The sequence below is a fragment of the Podarcis tiliguerta genome, assembly GCF_965153285.1.
Source record: "Podarcis tiliguerta genome assembly, chromosome: 2".
Classification (NCBI taxonomy): domain Eukaryota; kingdom Metazoa; phylum Chordata; class Lepidosauria; order Squamata; family Lacertidae; genus Podarcis; species Podarcis tiliguerta.
The window spans coordinates 5,596,374-5,621,250 of NC_139535.1; the positions used below are offsets into that span (position 1 = coordinate 5,596,374).

At 48.8% G+C, this 24,877-nt stretch overlaps 1 protein-coding gene and 1 long non-coding RNA gene across 3 annotated transcripts in view; one reads left to right on the forward strand and one right to left on the reverse strand.

The window, feature by feature from the left end:
* Positions 1-266: 266 nt before the first annotated feature.
* LOC310671037 lies at positions 267-14,885 on the forward strand. Of its 2 annotated transcripts, none has more exons than XR_014507696.1 (3): positions 267-926; positions 12,850-12,981; positions 14,174-14,885. It is a non-coding gene; the product is annotated as an uncharacterized lncRNA (long non-coding RNA). The 2 variants fall into 2 exon arrangements; XR_014507697.1 differs by having other exon boundaries at positions 12,867-12,981.
* The window catches only part of LOC310670555 (cholesterol 7-desaturase nvd-like), a gene marked incomplete at its 5' end in the record, with an annotated part of 30,859 nt that continues 7,009 nt past the window's right edge, over positions 1,028-24,877 (reverse strand). The window contains 6 exon segments of the mRNA XM_083426079.1: positions 1,028-4,668; positions 6,614-6,790; positions 11,799-11,918; positions 12,346-12,471; positions 13,635-13,813; positions 16,950-17,138. Of these exon segments, the coding sequence (XP_083282205.1) occupies positions 4,507-4,668; positions 6,614-6,790; positions 11,799-11,918; positions 12,346-12,471; positions 13,635-13,813; positions 16,950-17,138 (953 nt within the window). The 3' untranslated portion in view covers positions 1,028-4,506.

A 24,877-nucleotide genomic window follows, 5' to 3' on the forward strand; every position in this document is an offset into this window, starting at 1 on the left:
AGAGCAGGGACGTAAATAAACACACACACACAGAGTGAAGGACGTCCTGAAATTCTTGCAATCTTGCCGTTTCTTGCAGACGGATACGAAGCAGTTAAGAAAATGCTATTTTAATTAGAAAAATAAAGCTTGGCAAATTCTGGAGCGCCACTGTGGCGCTCACACACAGTCGCCGGTCGTTCCACGGACTCTTGCCCCTGTCTATTCTCTTCCACTGCCACCAACCAGGTTATCCCAGTAATATATTCAGACTCAGTCAGGTTGTAACGTATTAACAAAGATTCCAGTTTATTGTGAACGTAAACAAGTTTTAAATACTTTGAAACACAATACAGAGGTACCTCAGGTTAAGTACTTAATTCGTTCCGGAGGTCTGTACTTAACCTGAAACTGTTCTTAACCTGAAGCACCACTTTAGCTAATGGGGCCTCCCGCTGCCGCCGGAGCACGATTTCTGTTCTCATCCTGAAGCAAAGTTCTTAACCCGAGGTAATATTTCTGGCTTAGCGGAGTCTGTAACCTGAAGCGTATGTAACCCGAGGTACCACTGTAATCCAATTCCCTCTCTCTGTCTCTAGCCCACTCTGGCTCCTATGCCCCCCACCCACAATAAACCAACCGAACTAACGGTCTCTCTGTTTCCAACTGTCTTCCCCAACTGTCTAAACCTTTGGCTAAGCCTTTTAAAAAGAGGCAGGCTCCGCCTCTGGGCTTTGCTATTGGTCTCCCTATTAATCCTTCTCTGCCCCTGTACAGACATTTTCAAAAGGACGGGCAAACGCCACACCCATTCATCCCACTCGAGGGGCATTGGAGCCACCTGTGCAAAGAGACAGGCACAAAACAGTCTGCTTCCACCACTGAAATGATCTGGGAAGCCTTTGAAGCATGGAAAAAGCCACGGATCAGGGATCTCAGTCACTCAGGTGAGTAAACTGGTCACTTTTGTGAAACTAAGTGGGTGCATTGCCATTCCATCAGATGCATGAATATTATTATTTTTTAAAAAATTCTCTTTGCAAACCGCTTGGAGTTTTGTTTTGTTTTTTAATCAAATGATGTATACATGTTGTGAAATAACTAAATATATGAATAAATAGAACAGCACACTCGGGCTTTCTCTTGGCAAAAAGGAAAGGGGCTGGTTTCGACCAGGAGGGAAGCAGAACTTCCTGGGACTCTCAAGCTTTCCTCTTCTTTCTTTTCTTTTTAAAAAAGCATCAAGTTACCAGTCCCTAAGGGACTTGGGTGGCGCTGTGGTCTAAATCACAGAGCCTAGGGCTTGCTGATCAGAAGGTTGGCAGTTCAAATCCCCGGGACGGGGTGAGCTCCCGTTGCTCTGTCCCAGTCCCTACCAACCTAGGAGTTTGAAAGCACGTCAAAGTGCAAGTAGATAAATAGGTACCACTCCAGTGGGAAGGTAAACGGCGTTTCTGTGCGCTGCCCTGGTTCGCCAGAAGTGGCTTAGTCGTGCTGACCACATGACCCGGAAGCCCACCTCCGTATCTGCCTTGGCAGGTCCAGATCCCCTTTTCATTTCGGCTAATTGGGGCTAAGTTAAAGCCCTCTTTGGAAAAGATGTGGGGAATAAGCTGCTGAGAAATTTGGCTGTTGGAGTCAAGGTTAGTGATGAAATTAATTCCTGCCGTAGAGGAGAATCAGAAAAGGAGACGGGTAGCTGTCTATGTTTCTATGGTTCTGGTCTCTGTTCTGTCCTCCTCATTATCCTGCACATTTTTTATTTTATTTTTTAAACCAATTTTATTAGAGTTTATAAAGAGAAATACAAAACTTAATACCAAATCTCTTTTTTTAGCCAACGTTAATCTAAGTTTTTATTTATTATTTATTTGGTGAATTGATATACCGCCCTAAACCCAGAGGTCTCAGGGCGGTTCAATGAAATAAATGAAATGAAATAAAAACATAGAGGAAAAGTAAAAGTCAAGAAAGAGAAAAAAAGAGAAAGGTAAGAAGAAACAGAAAAGAGCTTCAAAGAGACAATGGGAATGATAAAATATAGAAATTAAAATGCTTCCAATATGTCCACTCGATATAAACAATAATCACTTCTGCATGTTCTTGAACAGGAAAGGGAGCTTTTCTCAGCCAGAGAGGGAGATCCCTGGGATTTTTCTGCAGTCTCTTGATCCCCCACCTTTGCTTCAGCCTCAGAGTTTGAACTGCTCTCTGTCACTGGCTCTCCCTGCTCACTAAACCCTGTTGCTCCTTCAGCATCCGACACACATTCCCCACACTTCTCCCTCTGACCTCTCCTTGGTGTTCCATCACCAATCCCCAAGCACTTCTGGGGTTTCCCTTGGGGGTTCCCTGGCTGGGGGTTCCCACCACTCCTGGGAGCCAGCGTTGTGTAGTAGCTAAGTGTGGTAGACTTGTAATCTGGTGAACCGGGTTCGCGTCTCCACTCCTCCACATGCAGCTGCTGGGTGACCTTGGGCCAGTCACACTTCTCTGACGTCTCTCAGCCCCACTCACCTCACAGAGTGTTTGTTGTGGGGGAGGAAGGGATGGGAGATTGTTAGCCGCTTTCAGACTCCTTAAGGGGAGTGAAAGGTGGGATATCAAGTCCAAACCTCCTCCTCCTCCTCCTCCTCCTTCTTCCTCTTCTTCTTCTTCTTCTTCCTCTTCTTTTTCCTCTTCTTCTTTGTCCAGCCATTCCCTGACATCTTGCACCTCCCGCTCGCTGCTAGGGATCTACATCCATGCACCACAGCTTTGGACCAGTACACCATTCAATTCCTCAACTGGAAACATCAGGAGGCTGCAAATCCTAGACTCATCAAGTTGGAAGGGACCCGAGCGTCATCTAGTCCAACCCCCTCCAATGCAGAAATCTTTCGCCCAACTTGGGACTCGAACCCACAACCCTGAGATTCAGAGTTTTGTGCTCTACCTTTGCCGGGAAATTAAAGCCTCCATTTCTGGAGTGGGGGAATCAGGAAGCTTGTGGAAGTGCTGTGACGTGCCCCTTGGGTGGCATGGCAGCTGTGACCCTTGCAGCGCAGGGGCTCAGCTGCAAATCATGAACCTGCACAATAAGCTTCGTTCTCCAAATGGACTGCAGGGCCATCTCGCAGTAGCTGCATGGAAGATGCGAGCAGCCACCAGAGGAGCAGCGTTCAAATCTCTCTGGGCGCAATTCGCGGCAGGCAACCAGCCTTTTGCCAGCAAGCAGAGATGTCTGGTCGCCATGGGCAAAAGCCCTCTCCTTCCACAGCCGCCACGGGGTGCAAACACCCAGCGTCCCAGAAGAGGTGCATTTGCACTCCCTGCCAGAGGGTGCAACTCTCCCCTTGCTGCTTTGAAGGAAGGAGCCCTTTCCACCAAGCAAAGGGGTTTTCATGTTAGGTATACTTGGTTTAACTCACACTGAAATGGGAATGCTTGTGTGTTGGTGAAAAGGTTTAACAGAGATTTTCCATGGGGTTATATTAAAATCAAGAAAAGTCACCTCTGAGTTTTAACTAGTTGATAAATGAACTGGTTGTTATTCTCAAGGAGGTAAGAGGTGAGTGTATAACCTTAGATAACATGTGAGGTTATCGTATTGCAAATCTGCCAACTTGGAAGGGTGGTGGCTCTTTCTTTGTTCTCAAAACTCCATGGAGGAAGAACTTCCCTTCATTGGGGTTTTTTAAAGCAGAGGTTGAATGGCCATCCGTCATGGATGCTTTAAGTTGAGATTCCTGCATTGGACTAGATGACTCTTGGTGTCCCTTCCAACTCTACAGTTCTATGATTCAATGTAAATGGCTTGTCAGGAGCACAGCCTTGGGGGCTGAAATGCCAGAATGCTGGCAATGAAGCCTGTGTGAGAGAAAGAGCTATGTTTGCCCGCTCTGATTATAAGTTTATTTTATTTGTAAGATGCGGAGCCCATGCTGGACAGCACAAGATATTACCGTATGCGGATATTTTGAGTATCTCTTTGATGCTTTTGTTACGTTTTTAAAGAAAGTTCTGTAAGTCAAAGCTTGGGTCGGGACAATGCTTCATTCCCAAAGGACTCAGTTTTTATGCATCCAGTCTGTTCAAACTGCGCAATATCAGTATCTGCAATATTCCATACCACCCAAAGTCTTGCTGGCCAAAAGAGCCACATTTTTCAGGGGCAACAACTGGTTGCAGTCCATCTTTTCGGAGAAAATCAGGATCCACATTTCTTCGGGGCAGCCAGCAAAAGAGCTTCACATGTGGACCAGATCAGGATCTGCATTTCTTCAAGGCTTGCTTGGCCAAAGAGCGACAGTCCCCGGGCATAGTAATAGTAATAATAATAATAATTTATTATTTATATACCACCCATCTGACTGGGCTGCCCCAGCCACTCTGGGCAGCGGCTATAATAAATTTTAAAAGCACAACATCACACACTAAAGATTTCCCTGAACAGGGTCACCCAAGTGCGACTCGCGGGTGGTGACTTCCTGGATCCCCTTGACAGGAGGAAAAAAGACCCAGAGGGGGAAAGGGGGCTTCTGTCGGTCACCAGTCCAGGCTCTCCTTTTGGCTGGTCATCTTCGGGCTCTTTTCGCCGTAGAACTGGGAGAACCAACGACGGTGCCTCTGGATCGCCCCATCTTCCTTCACCAGAAGCGGTTTGGAGAGGTATTGCTTGTGGTTCCATATCATGACGTCCCGCTCAAACTGAAAAAGGAGACCAACAAAGAAAGAAAAGTCACTCCACTGCAGGGATCGCGGCAGTAGAGTGACAGGCGCCTGCAGATCAGTCATAGGATTGTAGAGTTGGAAGGGACCTTGAGGGTGCAAAGCCCTGCAACAGGAAGAGGGTAACAAGAATACCTCCACCATTCAGCCCAGACACTGAGGTCCAGCGCTGAGGGCCTTCTGGCGGTTCCCTCACTGTGAGGTTACAGGGAACCAGGCAGAGGGCCTTCTCGGTAGTGGCACCTTCCCTGTGGAACACCCTCCCTTCGGATGTCAAGGAAATAAACAACTATCTGACTATTAGAAGACATCTGAAGGAGGCCGTGTTTAGGGACGTTTTTGATGTTTGATCTTTTATCGTGCTTTTAATATCCTGTTGGAAGCCGCCCAGTGGGTGAGGAGGCCTGGCCAGATGGGTGGGGTATAAGTAGTAAATTATTATTACCATTATTTTATTATGGATAGCTCAGTTGGCGAGAGCATGGCATCTATAATGCCAAGGTTGCAGATTCAATCGCCGTAAGGGACAGCGGCATCTTCCTGCATTGCAAGGGGTTAATGACCCTCGGAGTCACTTGTCACTCTGCAGTTGGAGGTTTCCCTGATATAAGAACCTGCATGCGGTCCCCTGAACTGAGACAGAGCGTGGAGAGAAGCACAAAACCTGCACTGAGATGCAGCTGGCAGGGAACGGGGGTGGAGTGGAGGAGTTCTTTTGACTTTGCCCTGCCTTTTGATAGACTTTGCCCTGCACCCAGGGTTCAAAATCCACCAGCTGCGTTTTACAACAGGCGCAGGTCCACTTGCAACCACGCAGAAATCTCAGGGTGCCAGGTTGACAACTTACATCTCCATCTGGCTGCCCCCCAGATCAATAATAATAATAATGAGTTTGACCAAACTGCGGGAGGCAGTGGAAGACAGGAGTGCCAGGCGTGCTCTGGTCCATGCGGTTATGGAAGAGTCGGACACAACTAAACGACAGTAATAACAACAATAATAATAGCAAAAAAATGTGCCTAAACATTCCACAGGGTAAGCCGTCACCCAGGTTTAAGGTGCCATTTGGCGACTCGCTTATGTATATGAGTTTCTAACAGTGGAAATTATTATTAATAATACAGTCAAACCTTGACTCCCAAACGCCTCCCTTTTGGAAAGTTTCAGCTCCCGAATGCCAAAAACCCGGAAGTAACTGCTCTGGTTTTCGAACGATTTTCGAATTCCGGGGATTTTTTTCCTTTTTTTCTCCATTGACTTTGCTGACCGCCTTTTGATCCTCGGTTGTCGTTTCGGAAGTCGAACAGTCTTCCGGAATGGACTACATTTGACAACCAAGGCTTGACTGTACAGTGGTACCTCGGGATAAGAACTTAATTCGTTCTGGAGGACCGTTCTTAACCTGAAACTGTTCTTAACCTGAAGCACCACTTTAGCTAATGGAGCCTCCTGCTGCCGCCACACAATTTCTGTTCTCATCCTGAAGCAAAGTTCTTAACCCGAGGTACTATTTCTGGGTTAGCGGAGTCTGTAACCTGAAGCGTCTGTAACCCGAGGTACCACTGTACATTCAACAACCGAAGTTTGACTGTAATACTAATAACAATCAATTATTTTAAAAGGCACCTAGACATTCCATGTTGGCCACTGTTACCTATGCTTAAGGTGGCATTTGGCAATTCGCTTATGTATCTGAGATTATTGTTAGTATAAATTTCACTGCAAAAGCAAATTGTGCCTCAACATTCTTCAGGGCCGAGCATCACCCTGGTTGAAGGTGCCATTTGGCAATTCCCTTCCCTGCGTTTCTGATGCCGCCTGCCCCCTTTGTCAGGGGCGCAGGTCTTGCTGGCTTTCCAGCCCACGGGAAGGTCTCGTTCTCCTCCCACCCACTGCTTGGGTGCCCCCTGCTGGCACTCCCTACCTGGCTGCACTCTGCCCGGAGGAGAATCTTGGGGATGAAGGCAGGAACGTTCTTCTGGAAGTATATTCGGTGGATCACCTGCTGCATGAGGGGCTCCACGGGGGTGACGCTTTGGACGATGATTCCTTGGCCCAGGAGGGGAAACCGAAGGACAAGGAAGACCAAACCGGGCCCCACCTGCAGGGGGCGAGAGAGAGACTGTCAACCAGCTTGGAGGCAACCTCATGGACTGTCAAGCTTATCATACGTGGTGGACTTGTGATAAAGTGAAGAGATTCTGGGAGCCAATCTACAATGAACTAAAGAAAATATTAAAATATACCTTCTCCAAAAGACCAGAGGCTTTTTTGCTTGGTCTGATGGGAAAGGAGATTAAGATAAAGGACCAAAGGCTATTCATGTTTGCCACAGCCGCTGCAAGGACTTTGCTGGCTCAAAACGGGAAATCACAAGAAGTTCCTACCATTGGGTAGAGGCAGTCGAAAATGACAGACTACGCGGAATTGGCCAAATTGACAGGAAGGATCCGGAACCAGGACGACCAGAGATTCCAGGACAATTGGAGTAAATTGACTGAGTATTTAAAAGACAGTTGTAAAAACTTAAAATCACTAGCAGGACTGAAGTAACTCCTACAATGTAAAATAGATAAGATGTGAGAATATAATACTCGAAAAAAATGTGATTGCTGTTTAGTCGTTTAGTTGTGTCCGACTCTTCGTGACCCCCTGGACCAGAGCACACCAGGCACTCCTGTCTTCCACTGCCTCCCGCAGTTTAGTCAAACTCATGCTGGTAGCTTCGAGAACACTGTCCAACCATCTCATCCTCTGTCGTCCCCTTCGCCTTGTGCCCCCCATCTTTCCCAACATCAGGGTCTTCTGCAAGGAGTCTTCTCTTCTCATGAGGTGGCCAAAGTATTGGAGCCTCAGCTTTACGATCTGTCCTTCCAGTGAGCACTCAGGGCTGATTTTTAATTTCGTGACTGCTGGCACCATCTGCAGTGATCATGGAGCCCAAGAAAGTAAAATCTCTCACTGCCTCCATTTCTTCCCCTTCTATTTGCCAGGAGGTGATGGGACCAGTGGCCATGATCTTCGTTTTTTTGATGTTGAGCTTCAGACCATATTTTGCGCTCTCCTCTTTCACCCTCATTAAAAGGTTCTTTAATTCCTCCTCACTTTCTGCCATGAAGGTTGTGTCATCTGCATATCTGAGGTTGTTGATATTTCTTCCAGCGATCTTAATTCCGGCTTGGGGTTCATCCAGCCCAGCCTTTCCCATGATGAAATCTGCATATAAGTTAAATAAGCAGGGAGATAATATACAGCCTTGTCGTACTCCTTTCCCAATTTTGAACCAATCAGTTGTTCCATATCCAGTTCTAACTGTAGCTTCTTGACCCACATAGAGATTTCTCAGGAGTCAGGTGAGATGATCAGGCACTCCCTTTTCTTTAAGAACGTGCCATAGTTTCGACACAGTCAAAGGCTTTTGCATAGTCAATGAAGCAGAAGTAGATGTCATTCTGGAACTCTCTGGCTTTCTCCATAGTCCAGCGCATGTTTGCAATTTGGTCTCTGGTTCCTCTGCCCCTTCGAAAAAATGTGATAAGGGATACCAACTGGAGGGAAGTCATAGTCCGGCAGAGCAAAAGGGTTTCTGTTTTGATGAATGTATGGATTGTATGGAAAGATTATGTAAAGAAAACAAAAAAAAATTATTTGAAGAAAAGAAAAAGAGAACACCAAGGTTGCAGGTTCGAACCCCATCTGGGACAGCTGCCTTGACGGAGGTTGGACTGGATGACCTTCAGGGTCCCTTCCAACTCAATAGCTCTAGGAGTCTGCTGCTCAGCTGCTGCTGTTCAGAGGCATCCTGGTCCTCTGACCTACATAGCAAGCCAAGCCAGAAAGAGAATCTGCCTTGGGGAGAGCAAGGCATAGTGCCTTCAACCAGCCTGGCCAGGTCACTGAACGAGAGAGAGAGAGAGAGAGAGAGAGAGAGAGAGTATAATGTATAAATCAAATCAAATCAAATCAGTGTTGGAAATGTAAAGAGAAAGAAGGTTTTTTTAGCATATGTGGTGGTCTTGTAGTAAGGTTAAAGCTTACTGGGAAATGATATATAATGAAATGAAAAGGATGATTAAAGTAATGTTCGTAAAAATAAAAATCTCTTGGGAATATGGGACAGAACTCTCTGAACTGTATAGAAACTTATTCGTGTATGCTACTACAGCGGCAAGAAGGTTACTCGACCAGAAATGGAAAGAAGAAGTCCGAGCAGAAGAATGGATACAAAAATTTATGCAGAAAAGGCAAAACCTGAATTTTTACAGATACATTGTAAACAGATATAAACATTGGCAGGCCGTTGTAATAACCTGCAGTTTCATGAGAGCATATATTTAAAGAAGGTAAATAAATGAACAAATTAAGTGAATTTGGACACGCAGAAGATATTGAAAATAAATTTAAGGAACTGCAGAAAGTGAGGGAAGGAAGTCAACTTTTGAAATGTCAAAATAATTGTAAAATCAGTGAAATGCAGAAATCTGAAAGGTATAAATAAAAATTTAAAGAGAGAAAGAGAAAGAAAGGGGAAGAGGGGAGGAGGAAGACTCCTGGGTCCCTCTTGCCAAATTTACAAACCAAAAGACATATTGACAGCTCCATTAGTGAGAGATCCGCTCCACTTCCCAGTGGGGAGGAGTTGTGATGGACCACATGGCCACCCACTCCCCTCAGTGCGCAGGGGGGGGGGGGCGAAGTCCTACATCCCCTGGAGGTTCCCAGCCATGTCATTCTCCTGCCAGCCAATCCGCTGGCTGGGGGTGTGTGTGTGGCCAGGCCCCATTTAAACTGAGGTATGAGCCTCAGAGCTTCCTCTTGGCTCACTTCCTTGATCTCCTGCCCTTCCTCCCTATTTTCAGGTTTCGAATTTGGCCTTGCTATGGACTTGCCGATAGCATGGTCGGCGGTTCGAATCCCCGCGGCGGGGTGCGCTCCCGTCGTTCGGTCCCAGCACCTGCCAACCTAGCAGTTCGAAAGCACCCCCGGGTGCAAGTAGATAAATAGGGACCGCTTACCAGCGGGAAGGTAAACGGCGTTTCCGTGTGCGGCTCTGGCTCACCAGATGCAGCTTGTCATGCTGGCCACGTGACCCGGAAGTGTCTGCGGACAGCGCTGGCTCCCGGCCTATAGAGTGAGATGAGCGCACAACCCTAGAGTCTGGCAAGACTGGCCCGTACGGGCAGGGGTACCTTTACCTTTACTTATGGACCTTGGTTGGTTGCCGTTGAGGGAATTTTTCCACTTGGCAAATGGGCCATTTGGTTTTCTCCTACCTAGTAGTAATCGTCATAACTTTGTAAGGTTTGGTGGTTACGCACTGGTTGATCTTATGACGGGGGAGGGGAGGTGTGGCCATCACCTGCCCCTCAAGCTTAAGGGTATTCCGTTAAAGGAATCTGGGGGTGTGGATCTTGTCCAAAGTCCGGGACTGGGCTAGGGCCATGGCACAACCCCATCGGGAACCCAGGGGGAGCTTGAGTTGGTTTGCATCGATGGGTTTCCCCCTACCAGTGGTTGACCCTTGCTGGACTCATAGAATCATAGAATCATAGAGTTGGAAGAGACCACAAGGGCCATCGATTCCCAACCCCCTGCCAAGCAGGAAACACCATCAGAGCACTCCTGACATATGGTTGTCAAGCCTCTGCTTAAAGACCTCCAAAGAAGGAGACTCCACCACACTCCTTGGCAACAAATTCCACTGTCGAACAGCTCTTACTGTCAGGAAGTTCTTCCTAATGTTTAGGTGGAATCTTCTTTCTTGTAGTTTGGATCCATTGCTCCGTGTCCGCTTCTCTGGAGCAGCAGAAAACAACCTTTCTCCCTCCTCTATGTGACATCCTTTTATATATTTGAACATGGCTATCATATCACCCCTTAACCTCCTCTTCTCCAGGCTAAACATGCCCAGCTCCCTTAGCCGTTCCTCATAAGGCATCGTTTCCAAGCCTTTGACCATTTTGCCTGTCACTCCCTGCGTGACAGGCAGGAGTCAGATATGTTGTTGTTGTTTAGTCATTTAGTCGTTTCCAACTCTTCGTGGCCCCATGGACCAGAGCACGCCAGGCACTCCTGTCTTCCACGGCCTCCCACAGTTTGGTCAAACTCATGCTGGTCTCTTCGAGAACACTGTCCAACCATCTCGTCCTCTGTCGTCCCCTTCTTCTTATGCCCTCCATCTTTCCCAACATCAGGGTCTTTTCCAGGGAGTCTTCTCTTCTCCTGAGGTGGCCAAAGTACTGGAGCCTCAGCTTCACGATCTGTCCTTCCAGTGAGCACTCAGGGCTGATTTCCTTCAGAATGGAGAGGTTTGATCTTCTTGCAGTCCATGGGACTCTCAAGAGTCTCCTCCAGCACCATAATTCAAAAGCATCAGTTCTTCGGCGATCAGCCTTCTTTATGGTCCAGCTCTCACTTCCGTACATCACTACTGGGAAAACCATAGCTTTAACTATACGGACCTTTGTTGACAAGGTGATGTCTCTGCTTTTTAAGATGCTGTCATATGGTCAGGTCAGTTCCAATGCCTAAGCCAATACCGCTCACCTTCTGAAACCAATAAAGTTGTGATCTAAATTTGCCCAATAACATTGACCTAATATCTGTGTCCTTGTGTCTTATTCATCAACGGGTGGGTGGTTGCGGGGTCTTGACACGCAAGATGATGCTGAGAGTGCCAAGGTTGCAGTTTCGATCCCTTGCTGGGGGTTGGACTAGATGACAACTCCACAAATCCATGACAAGAGACAAGCCATACTCTCACATTTCCCCGCCTCTTTCTGTGATGCTTCTTTGATGCTTTCAGGTGGTCTTTGGCTAAGGGGTCGGGCAATGTGTTTAAAAGCTATGACCCAATTTTGTTCTCGGTCTTCATCTCTGTTCTGGGATGTAATAGTGGAGATTCAGGGGGTTGAGATCTCCTCCAGCTTTACAGTCCTATGATTCTAGGATACTTAATTTCTGGGTCATGGGTTCAAATCCCACCTTGGGCCAAAGATTCCTGCCATGTGTGTGTGTGTGTGGCTGAACCAGACGACCCTAGAAAAAGTCGAGAAAAAACACAGCCTACAAACCATCCTCTTACAGCCTCTCTTCGCCACAGACTGTACCTGCCAGGCGGAAACGCTCAGGTCCATGAAGCTGAAGTGCTTTCCGAAGAGAGTGATGTTGTGCTTCAGCCGCAAGCGCGAACAGTGCGCATTGGGCTCCGGATCAGGGTGCCAATCTGCCTGCGGAAGAAAAATGGTAGAGTCATAGAATTGCCGAGTTGGGAGAGTGATCTGGCCCAACCCCCTGCGAGACAGGAATCTTGACCCTGAGATACGGAGTCTCATGCTCCTCCGACTGAGCTACTGGGTGGGACCTGGACGGGTCATCCAGCCCAACCCCGCTCAAAGCAGGAAACATTTGCCCAGCATGGAGTTTGAACCCACCACCCAGGGTTTTGGAGTCTCATTTTCTTCCTCTAGCAACCGAGCTAGAAATTAGTGACTTTGGCGTTCAACTTGGCCAAGGGAACCCCAACCCTCCTTTCATAGAATCAGAGAGTTGTCGAGTGGGAACGGTCCCCCAAAGGCCATCTGGTCCAACCCCCGGCAATGTAGGAATGATATTTGTGCTTCAAACGCTGGGTCCCGCCGGGGGAGCCTCCTTTACCTGCCAGTGGTGCCGGAAGAAAGTCCAGAAAGGGGAGTCCATGTAGCGCAGGTCGGCTCCACTCAGGAAAGCGTGGCGGTGGAGGAAGGAGAGGTGGGCCGTATCCGCTCCGTTCTCTGGGATCTCCTGGCATGGAGACAGGACAGAGCTGCCTGGAACTTTGCAGAGCCTCTGCCAGTTGGAAGGGGGCCCCCAAGGTCATGCAGCCCAACCCCCACTCAAACATCAAATAATAATAATAATAATATTTATTTATACCCCTCCCTTCCCGGTTCAAAAACCGGATGGCATCCAAGATGGGCATCCAACCTCTGCTTCAAAACAAAGAAGGAGACTCCACAACCTCCAGAGACCCTTCCAAGGGGTTGGCATGGTCTTAAACAGCTCCCCCCTTTTCTTTACCAGTGAAATTTATTAATATTATTATTATCATTAGTATTATTTTCCACCAGTGATATTATATTAGTATAGATAATAACAATAATAACAATTTCATTTCTAGAGCACTTTATATTTTAAAGGGAAAAATCTCCAGGCTGTTGACATTCCCTTAAGGAATCAAATCAAATGGTCCAGAATAAAATAATTTCAAGCTTCAAGAAAATCTCCCATTGCCAGTTCAGTGCAACAATAAAGGTAAAAAAACAAAAACAAAATTCAGTCCTGCTGGACTTTATAACATAACTGTAGAAGACAATTTTGAGCGTGCCTTTCCAAAAGTAGACAGTAGCCTTCATATGTTTTTAACATTAACAGCCACAGCCCAGTATCCATGAAAGAGAGTTTCCACCCCCATCACTCAGCCTGGACACTGAGGTCCAGGGCTGAGGGCCTTTTGGCAGTTCCCTCACAGCGAGAAGTGAGGATACAGAGAACCAGGCAGAGGGCCTTCTCGGTGGTGGCACCCGCCCTGTGGAATGCCCTCCCTTCAGATGTCAAGGAAATAACCAACTACCTGACTTTTAGAAGACATCTGAAGGCAGCCCTGTTTAGGAAAGTTTTTAATGTTTGAGGTTTTATCGTGTTTTTAATATTCTGTTGGGAGCTGGCCAGAGTGGCTGGGGAGGGTTTAAATATATTATTATTATTATTATTATTATTATTATTATTATTATTATTATTCTGCTCTGCATGGGCTTCCCCTCCACACACTCTCCAACCCCGCACAAATCCTGCCACCGAGCCTTACCAAGTGCCACCATCAGATCATGCCGTGACGCCTGCCCACCCCCTCCCTCGGGACCCCCGACTCGTCACAGCGCCCTGCCTGGCTGTGCCCCCGCAAGCACCTCAATGTGCACGTTGACAAAGTGCTCAGTCAGGCCACGGAAGGGGCACGGGCGCGGCAGGAACTCCTCGCGGTCAGGGACTCGCCACGTCGGGTCGATGCCGTCGCAGTGGTACCAGACCAGGACCATGTCGCTGACCTCGCACGACGGCCATACCTTGATCTTGGCGAATTCGGGCACTGCGGGGAGAGGGAGCGGGCATCAGAGGCAGCCCAGTGTCTCCTGATTCAGATGGAGGCCAGAGAGCTCAGATGAACCAAGCTATACATCCATGTTCAGCGCTTCCGGTGTGCTTGCGAACTGATAAGGAAAAATCCTCCATTGTCCAGCCCATAGCTGTCAACGTTTCCCTTTTTTAAAGGGAAATTCCCTTATTCCAAATAGGATTCCTTGCAAGAAAAGGGAAAAGTTGACAGCTATGGTCCAGCCCCTCGGGGTGCCACTCCCTGCAGGGCCCTTTGGTCAGCAAAAGGAGGAGTCTCCAGTCAAGTTAAAGAAGCAAAATGGCGGCCAGTAAACCTGATCTTTAATTGTTGCAGGAAGGTTCAAACACACCAAGAGTAGGAACTCTGAGCATAGGGTTGCGTGAGCTTTTAAGACCTCTCTCCATTTCCCATAACACATTTATCGACAGCATCATCGAGACATCACAGATATGTCCATAGGAGTGTTTGGTGTGTCTGGAAGGAACAAGAAGCCCCGACAACAATGGACTGGCGTAAGAATTTGCTACAAGAATTTGCTGAAATGATGCAGTTGACAAATACCCTGAGAGGCAATTCAAAACAAAAATTAATGGGAAAGTGGGATAGATATAAAACATACGTTCAAAAATACAGTAAAGGTTCGCTATCTGTGCTAGCATTTGATTGACGTTGGAGTGAGACTGAGTTGAGAAATAAGACTGAGAGCACATATTGATATAGGAATGTATTAGAAATATACATAATATGTATTAGAAATGTATTAGAAATATATATATTAGAAATATGTATTAGAAATATGTAAATAAATATACAATAATAAGAGTACATTCATTTGTAAAAAAGGAATATACGATGGGAAAGACAGGGAGTCTATTGTGTTGGTATGTATATGATTTTGGGGGGAAATTTCGTTTTTGTTTTTTCTCTTTGTTCTTGTTTGTTTGTTTGTTTCATTGTCCTTCTAGGTATATAAAATTTGTATATAATTTATGTATACATGTTGGAAATTATATTATAGCAATTCTTGTAACGTAATATGACAACGTTTACCAATGTAATATAAGAAGGTTAATAAATAAATAAAATGCAAATTCAAAAAAAAGAAAAGAAAAGAAGTGTTTGGTGTGTAGAAATCATCCTCGTTCCTCATCTTCGTTCCTGACACCTTTTAATTACCTGCTTCCATAGGGACAGGGCACACCGTGGGGCCTCTGGAGTCTGCCTGCTTCTAGAGGCATAGCAAGCCCAGGTGGTACCCGGTGCAGAATTCTTTTTGTCACCCATCCCCACATCACAGCTTGGGGTAGGCTTGGGAGTTGAGGCCAAATGTCCACCCCCCTTCCTACGCCTCTGCGCCCCCACACCCGCAACTCCCAAGTACCCAAAGCCCTCAGGGGAAGGGGGGAGCTATGCCGCCTTGCCGGGGCGCTGGCAAAGCTGCGTCCTCTCAGGAGCCACGGCTCCCTTCTGTCCCCCTCCCTCGCTATAAAGCGGCAAAGCGGGAGCCGCTTACGGCAAGGTGGGCAGGGAAGGACGCTAGGAGAGGGAACCCCGGCTCGCCGTAAATGGCTCTTGCTGGCTGCAGAGGGATCCCACCGCCATCCGTACAGCGCTCCAGCAGTGCCGGTGGCAAACCTCTATGTACAGCCCATGTGCGGTGTTGCTATGCACAGCGCATGCGTGCGACACCGCGCATGCGTTGTACATAGCAGTTTGCTACCGGCGCCGCCTAAGAGCCGTGCGGACGTTGGTGAGATCCTCTGCTTGCGGCTGTAGACATGAACGGAGGATCCTCCACATGCGGCGGTGGTGGCATGATGGCGGCTTGCGCCCAGGCCCAGACAGAGGGGGGGGGGCCATATGGGCCACTTGGCCCGGCCCTCCGATTCCAAAGGGAGCCTCGGTTAGCATATTCATCTATCTTTTCCATTTTGTCTTTATATGCAGATACGGTTCAAGCCTTGAAATAAAATTATTTGTCACCATAACTTCTGTGAAAATATACTTACTTATTTATAAGGCTTCAGTTATCCCCAGGGTAAATAAAAAGGGGGGCCACATTATCTACCTGGCCCGGGCCTCTGCCTGTCTCTGCGAGGCCCTGCTCACTCCGCTGCACCCGGGCCAGGGCGGCAGGGCAAGCACCCCACAGAGTGCCATCTTGTTACTCTCCCAGACATAGAACCCAGGGCGCACTGCCCCCCTGCCCCCACCTTGCGACGCCACTGCCTGCCTTCTCCCATTCAGCCACCCTACAGCTGGGGGGCAGCCAGCGGGCGGACCGTGTGGGCAGCTCAGAGCCTGCGTGCGGTGGCTCAGGCACGCAGCAGGCCCCACGGTGAGTGCCGACCAGCATTTTGTCACCCCCCTCAGTGGTGACACCCGGGGCCGACCGCACCCACTGCACCCCCCTTCCTCCACCCCTGCCTGCTTCCCAAGAACAATAAAAGTATTTACACAGCCCCCTAGCTGCAAGGCTCTCCCCACAATTCTCCTCTGAAGGTATCAGGGTTCGATCCACCATCCCGATGGATTTCTGTCTAGGGTTTGGGCTGCCCTTGATCACCTCCTGCCTCGTATTGTGAGGCTGCATTCCCACCTTATGGAGGGGCAAGGAGTGTGTGACCTTATGCTTAAGGGATTATGGAAGCAGGGGGGATCTAGATCTAGTCATTAGCCGTAGGAACCAAGGAAATCCATCAAACCGTTGAATTTTGGCGATTATTTGATTCTATGTTGGATAGTCAGGGGGAACAGTACGACGGATGGTATCTGCTTATTGCCACAATTTTATAGACTGCTTTTCTGAGCCTCTTTGCTGTTGTGTATTACGGAGCCTGTGTCAAAGGTCATTGCCCTGGCCTTAGTTTGAGGCTGTGGTGGGGACTTGGGATTTTGGGGGAGTCCTTTAATTGCCCCCCATTCCTGGTTTTAACAGAACCTTTGCTTATCTTCAGGGATTTCTGCTTTGATTTCTGCCACATGGCCTTGTGCCACCCCTGTGAGGGCTGCCCCCCTTGGCCCCCAAAGTGCTGAGCCGCCCCCTGTCTTCCAGGCCCCAGGTGCGAAACACGTTCAGGGTTCAATGAGATGGCCAAAGGCGGCTCACCTTTCTCGGCGTACGGGATCCTGACACACTTGCCGCTCTCTCCATCGAACTGCCAGCCGTGGAACGGGCACTCAATGCAGCTGCCCACCACCTGGCCTCCGACACCCAGGTTGGCGCCCAGGTGAGGGCAGTAGGCATCCACCACACAAACTTTCCCATCCGAGTTCCGGAAGACGGCAAACTGCTCCCCTGCCGGAGGAAAGAGAGAAGGCAGGATGAGGCCCAGGGAGCTAAGGCTAGCTCTTCTCTCAGCTAGGACAAAGGATTTGATTCTCAACTGGGTGGGGGAAGCCCAAAGAGAATCCCTAGATGTAAGGTTGCCATATTTCATAAAGTGAAAATCCAGACACAAAAGTTGGGCAAAGTTGGGGAGGGGGTAAAAATGACATTTTTACCAATTTAATAGGAAAATTGGGCTGTCGTGTTCCCAGGTTTTCCCAGACATTTCAAAAATTCCACCTGAATGCCAGCCAACCTCTGCTTAAAAGCCCCCAAGAAGTGAGAATGATTTCTTCACTCTTTGTCAAAAGCAATGGTTAGGCAAAGAATTATAGACACCGAGAGACAACAGGACTGCTTAAGGTGCCCCAACTACAAAATTGTAGAAATCGAGAGAGATATAGCTGCACCAGCAGCATATCTCTTTTTTCTTGTATCCAAAAATGCAAGAAGGGCTTTCACACTTGCCAGAAGTTCGGCTCTGCCCTTGCCGGTCTTGGAAGGATCCTTTTAAAAAGTCCCATATGACCAGAGAATTTGCGCCTGTCCATTGGGGGATATAGGAAGCCCTGAACACATATTTTTTTAGAAGTCCCTTTTACGTAAAGAAACCATTGACCTCCTGCTGGTGAGGCTTGCTGATCTCCCAGTAAAGCAAAAATTCGATCTTCTCCTGTTAGGCAAATGCCACAAGGCAACCCAGATTGTTGCCAGATTCTGCGCACAGATCTGTAGGCGCAGACCACGCCCTGATTCAATCTAGTTTGTTAAGAAAATTCCCAAACCCGGATCTACGGGCGACTTTGGGTCATTTCTCTAAGGTAGTCTATTTTTATGTGTTTATATGCCTATCACACTTTTAAACTTGAAATCCATTGTTGTATATTGTTGTATATTGTTTTAAATGTTTGTTTTGCTGCTGGGATTGTAGTTCCATTTGTGTTTCTCAAGCTGGTCTCTGACCATAATAAATTTCATGTTCATGTTCACTCTTTGTTGCTGAAGTTGCACTCAGCTCTGTCCTCTGTTTTGGTGCCTCATGTGAAAGGGGTCTAGGAGCCTCAGTGGACCACAGGCTTATCATGAGTCAACAGTGTGATGCGGCAGCAAAACAACAACAACAAACTAACGCTATTCTAGGCTGCATCGACAGAAGTCTAGTGTCCAGGTCCAGGGAAGTCGTAGTCCCTCTCTAGTCTGCCTTGGTCAGACCAAACCTGGAATACTGTGTCCAGTTCTGGGCACCACAATTTAAGAAGGACGTTGACCAGCTGGAAGATGTGCAGAGGAGGGCGACCAAGATGATCGAGAGTCCAGAAACCAAGCCTTAGGAGGGAGCTGGGTAAGTTTATCCTCAAAAAGATGAGATAATATCGGCATCTTCAAATATCTCAAGGGCTGTCACATGGAACAAGCTTGTTTTCTCCTGCTCTGAAGGGTAGGACCCAAACAAATTGATTCCAGTTGCAAGGAAACATCAGGAAGAGTTTTCTGCCAGGAAGAGCAGAGTGACCTCTCTCCTTCCTTGGAGGTTTCTAAGCAGAGGTCGGATGGCCATCTATCATGGATGCTTAATTGAGCTTCCTGAATTGCAGGGGGTTGGACTAGATGACCCTTGAGGTCCCTTCCACCTCTATGATTCTGTGGTGGGAAAGGAAAGCTGTTTGAAAGGGGTGACTTAAGGAGAAGAGTCCCGGAATGAAGAAAACAGGATTTCAGCCTAAAGCCGTAATTTGGGCAAATGCCCGATTTAAACAAAAGAGAGGCTGTTGCAAAAACGAGGCGTGGAAAAATCTCACATCCACTTTGCTTGTGTGACACCCGGCGTATGATAAGACGCAGCTTCACGGTTGGAGAATATTCACTAGAGCAAAACACAGCTTGTTTTCTCCTGCTCTAGAGGGTAGGACTCGAACCGACATCTGCAAGTTTTATCCAGCTCTGAGAAGAGGAGTGAGTCTGGGTGGGGCCAAACGGAGCCCATCCTGTTCACACAGCGGAGAAGCAGGGAATGAAAAGCAAAGTCTGCTATGCTCTATGGCTAGATATAGACTCATGGAATGGTTGGAAGGGACCCCAACCCTGCAGTGTGGGAATATGCAGCTGTCCCATACGGGGATCAAACCTGCAACCTTGGCGTTATCAGAAACACACTCTCACCAGCTGAGCATAAGGCTCTTAATCTCAGGGTTGTGAATTCAAGGCCCATGTTGGGCAAAAGATTCCTGCACTGCGGGGGTGGGCTAGATGACCCTTAAAGGTAAAGGGTAAAGGGACCCCTGACCTCTAGGTCCAGTTATGACCGACTCTGGGGTTGCGGTGCTCATCTCGCTTTATTGGCTGAGGGAGCGTACAGCTTCCGGGTCATGTGGCCAGCATGGTTCTGGCGAACCAGAGCAGTGCACAGAAACACTGTTTACCTTCCCGCCGGAGCAGTACCTATTTATCTTCTGATCGGCAAGTCCTAGGCTCTGTGGTTTAACCCACAGCGCCACCCGTGGGCTAGATTACCCTTAAAGGTAAAGGGTAAAGGGACCCCTGACCGTTAGGTCCAGTCGCGGACGACTCTGGGGTTGCGGCACTCATCTCGCTTTATTGGCCGAGGGAGCCGGCGTACAGCTTCCGGGTCATGTGGCCAGCATGATTAAGCCGCTTCTGGCGAACCAGAGCAGCGCACGAAAATGCCGTTTACCTTCCCGCCGGTGTGGTACCTATTTATCTCCTTGCACTTTGATGTGCTTTCGAACTGCTAGGTTGGCAGGAGCAGGGACCGAGCAACGGGAGCTCACCCCGTCACAGGGATTCAAACCGCCGACCTTCTGATCGGCAAGCCCTAGGCTCTGTGGTTTAACCCACAGCGCCACCTGCGTCCCTGCAGATCCCTTAGGTCCCTTCTAACTCCACAATTCTAACGGTCTGCTCCTGCTATGCTTCATACGGCATAAAATCTAATCAAACAGCTCAAAAACAGCATGAGTAGCCGCCCGATGCCTCTGGGGAACCCACAGTCATGCAGAGATGCATAGCTTCTCCAGAGCGCAGAAGTGACTTTGGGTACGAGCTGCAGAATTCAGCTTTAAATAATAATAATCCAGTATTGTATACGATATACGATACACGATGCGATATGCGATATCTTTATTGTCATTGTCCCTTGCGGAACAATGAAATTGAAAAACTACATAAAACTACATAAATCTACCACAAAACTACATAAAACTACATAAAAACTACATAAAACATTCAGAAACCCCTAAAAAACTCTAAAACCCCATTTTAAAATACACTATACTACAGAGGCCCCTTATGCTGCGTTTAGAACCAGAATTGCATTAGCGTAGAAACTGTTTTTCAGGCGGCTAGTCCTGGCCTTTATAACCCTATACCTTCTTCCAGAAGGCAGAAGCTGAAAGAGATCATTTCCGGGGTGTGTACTATCATGTGCTATCTCTGCCGCTTTCTTATGGCACCTGGCAGCATAGATTTGATCTAAGGTGGGAAGAGTGCACCCAATAATTCTCTCTGCAGTCTTTACAACCCTGGATAGCATTGTTTTTTCCCTGGCCGTGCAGCTCCCAAACCACACGCACAGACCATAAGTTAGTTGTAATTGTAAATTTAATTGTAAAATTAGTAAAACTTCCCCAGAGCACCATCTGTTGTGCATTGCGGGGGGTGGGACTAGATGACCCCCTGGGGTCCCTTGACAATTCTGGGCTTCTAAAATGCTGGAGAGCTCAGTTGGTTAGAGTGTGATTGTTGACAACACCAAGGTTGCAGGATTGATCCCCATATTGGGCAGCTGCCTCTTCCTCCCTAGCAGGGGCTTAGACTAGATGACCCTCAACATAGGAGCCAACTATGCTTTGGCCCCCAAAATCAAATATTTTAGGGGGCCGCCCCCCCAAGTTGATGAGCACTGCCATTCAAACAGTGTTTGTGTACGTTTCCGAGCACAATTCAAAGTGTTGGTGCTGACCTTGAAAGCCCTAAATGGCCTCAGTCCAGTATACCTGAAGGAGCGTCTCCACCCCCATCGTTCTGCCTGGACACTGAGTTCCAGCGCTGAGGGCCTTCTCAGTGGTGGCACCCGCCCTGTGGAACATCCTCCCACCAGATGTCAAAGAGATAAACAACTACCAAACTTTTAGAAGACATCTGAAGGCAGCCCTGTTTAGGGAAGCTTTTAATGTTTAATATGTTATTGCATTTTAGTGTTCTGTTGGAAGCTGCCCAGAGTGGCTGGGGAAACCCAGCCAGATGGGCGGGGTATAAATAATAAATGATTATTATTATATTATTATGTGTGTGCACTGCGTCATGTGATCAATGATGTGGTCCTGCGCCCCCCAATATTTTATTCAAGTTGGCATCCTTCAGGGTCCCTTCCAACTCAATGATTACATGCCAGAGATTTTCAGCCTTTCTGAGTCCTTCTTCTTCTTCTTTGGCCTCAACGGTGTCTCCGAAATTATTTTTGAGTCCACAGCTCCCTTGACCAACTACATTCCTTCTGCTGCACCCCTGTGGGGCTCAGGAGCCCAGTTATATCCCCCCTTATCTGCAGAGCCGGCAGCCCCTCACCCCTTTTCGAACCCCCTCACCTGTGGAGCGCTCCCTCAGCCTCCTCTCCCCTTTCCTTGGGAGTCCTCTGGGCAGCCACTGCTGCCACCCTTGGTCTCTGAACTGTCCCCCTGCCCCAAAGAGAGGTGCCTCCTCACACTGCCCCACAGGAGCCTGGAAAGAGGATGCCCCCAGCCTTAGTTGCCCAACGGAGACAGGCCAAAGAAGAACATGAGGCCACCACCTTGGGTGGCGGCAGCAGGCCTTACCAGGCCTGCATGGCACAACGGCTCCCCTTCAGCACTGGGCACTCAGCTCCCAGGCAGGCATTGTACACAGCAGGTACATGGAAGGCCGGCACAGAGCCTGCCTGCCCGGCCTCCCACTTGTCTGTCCATTCCCAACAGCAGTGGCTGGCGGACTGGCTGGCTGGGCTCCCTCGCCCACTCGCTTGCTTACTCCGAGGCTGCCTCAGCTCCTGGCACACAGCATCCCCTGGCCAGCCCCAGAGGCACCTTTCGCCTGCGGAGCTTGTAGCCAGGGCTGCTGCAAGAAGCAGTTGTGCAAGCCTTTGGGAGGCCGAGACGCGAGAGGGCATCAGAGGAGGGAAGGAAGGAAAGGGGGACAGAGGCCAGGGTTGCCCGCAGCACCCCTTGCCATCCTTCAAGGCGCCCCAGGGTGCCACGGCAAACTGGTTGAAAACCACTGTTATATATATCATACCCTCCAACGTTTCTCCAATGACGTCTCATTCCATAATGATAATTTTACTACGCATTAAGACACCACATATCTTACTGGCTTGCCTCAGCCACTCTGGGCAGCTTCCAACATATATAAAGACATAATAACACATTAAGCATTTTAAAAACTTCCCCATACAGTCGGACCTTGGAAGTCGAACTGAATCTGTTCCGAAAGTCCGTTTGACTTCCAAAACGTTCAGAAACCAAAGCGCAGCTTCTGATTGACTGCAGGAGCTTCCTGCAGGTCAATCGGAAGCCGTGGCAGTCCTGTTGGACGTTTGGCTTCCAAAAACAGTTCACAAACCGGAACAGTCACTTCCGGGTTTGCGGCGTTCGGGAACCAAAACGTTCGAGAACTAAGCTATTCGAAAACCAAGGTATGACAGTACCTTCAAACGATTCGGGAGTCGGATAACTCCGTACCCCCCCCCCAACATTTTCCCAGTGAAAATAGGGACGTCCGAAGGAAAAGCGGGACATTCCGGGATCAAATTAGAAACCGGGACGGCTTCTCTAAATCAGGGATGTCCCTGGGAAATAGGGACACTTGGGAGCTTGTGCTGGATTTACAAGCAGTGTGAAGATCTGGCTGGGAGCAGAAGGGCCTGCTAAACTGGACTGCAGGCATCTCATTTCTCAAGGTCAACCGGGGGAAGTTTTTCCATCTGAAGCCACTGCCCTCGGCCCAGCCTCATCCATGGGGGGCGAGCAAAGGAGCCAGAAGGGCTTATCGGCACCCAGGGACAGCCTCTTTTCCCGCTGCACAGACCTCATGCCACATCCTGCCCACAGAATCCCAGAATTTTCGAGTTGGAGGGGATCCTGAAGGTCATCCAGTCCAACCCCCTGCAAGCCAGGAATCTTTTGCCCAATGTGGGACTCAAGCCCACATTGCTTAAAAAAACAACCTGGGTCTAACTGACCCCACTGGAGTAGTCTGGCTCAAATTGATTCGTTTTTGGTGGTGTCTTTTCGGACAATCCCAAAGTTTTGAGAGTCAGCAGCGCTGAAACTGCCAAGGCGGAGCAACATGGTAAGTTGGCCGCTCTGCCAAGGAGCGCTTAAATTCTCTCAGAAATGATCCGGTTAGGAAGCTCTCCAGACGTGAATATGTTCCCTGAAAGACAGAAGAATGAATAATTGGGCCCCATATGGGGCAGAAGATTCTTGCCTTGCAGGGGGCTAGACTAGATGACTTTGGAATTCGCTCCCAACTCAATAATTATAGAATTCTATAGTTCAGTCAGAAGAGCAGGAGTCGCCGAATCTCAGGGTTGTGGGTTTGAGTCCCGCATTAGGCAGAAGATACCTGTTTTGCCAGGGGTTGGTCTAGATGACCCTGGGGGTCCCTTCCAACTTGACGGTTCCAAGGCTGAGCAGGGCGGAGGGGGAGGCGGTCTGCCTTTGGCACGCTGCTCACTTTGCCAACCTGCTTTTCTGGCTCTGCCGCACGGAGTGAGGAACTGGAGGAAGGGTCAAGCAAAAGCCGTTGAGAATGCCTCCGCTGGGGTGGGGCAGCCGGAAACTCAGTCTGGGCAGTGGCGGACTGATGTTTCGGGGTGGCCCAAAGTCCTGCCTGCGGTGGGGTCCCCTTCGCAAGCAGCAACAAGGCCGGGGTCACCCCGGCGACCTTTTTCCCAGGGATCTTCCAGGACAGATCGCCCCGTTTTCCTCAGTCAACCCAAAGCAGAACTGCTTGATGCAAAAGGCGGCTGCTTTTCGAGAGTCCTAGAGCTGTCGAGTTGGAAGGGACCCTGCGGGTCATCTAGCCCAACCCCGGCCCTCCAGATGTTTTGAGGCTACAGTTCCTATCATCCCTGACCATTGGCCTTGTTAGCTAGGGATGATGGGAACTGTAGTTCCAAAACATCTGGAGGGCCAGAGTTGGCCTATGCCTGGTCTAGCCCAATGCAGGAATCTTCAGTCCAACAAGGGACTCGAACCCACGTGGGTCAGAAATGCAAGGATGAAGCCTCTTTGCTGTGGGCCTTGTGGGCTGGATGTTGCCTTCTGAAGCCTGCACCAAACAATGGAAACCTCCGGCCCGAAAGCTTGGATTCGCTTGGACGTTTGGGTGGAGACTTTTAATCTCCGGGTTGTGGGTTCGAGACCCACCAGGGAGGTGAGTCCTGCATCACAGGGGTTAGACTAGATGAGGTCCCTTCCAACTTGACCATTCTAGGGTTCTATGAAAACAGCAGGCTTGGAAGGGATCTGAGGGACATCCAGGCCACCCCCTGCAATGCAGGAAGATGCAGCTATCCTTTACGGGGATCGCACCTGCGGCCTTAAAGGTAAACGGTAAAGGGACCCCTGACCATTAGGTCCAGTCGTGGCCGACTCTGGGGTTGCGGCGCTCATCTCGCTTTATTGGCCGAGGGAGCCGGCGTACAGCTTCCG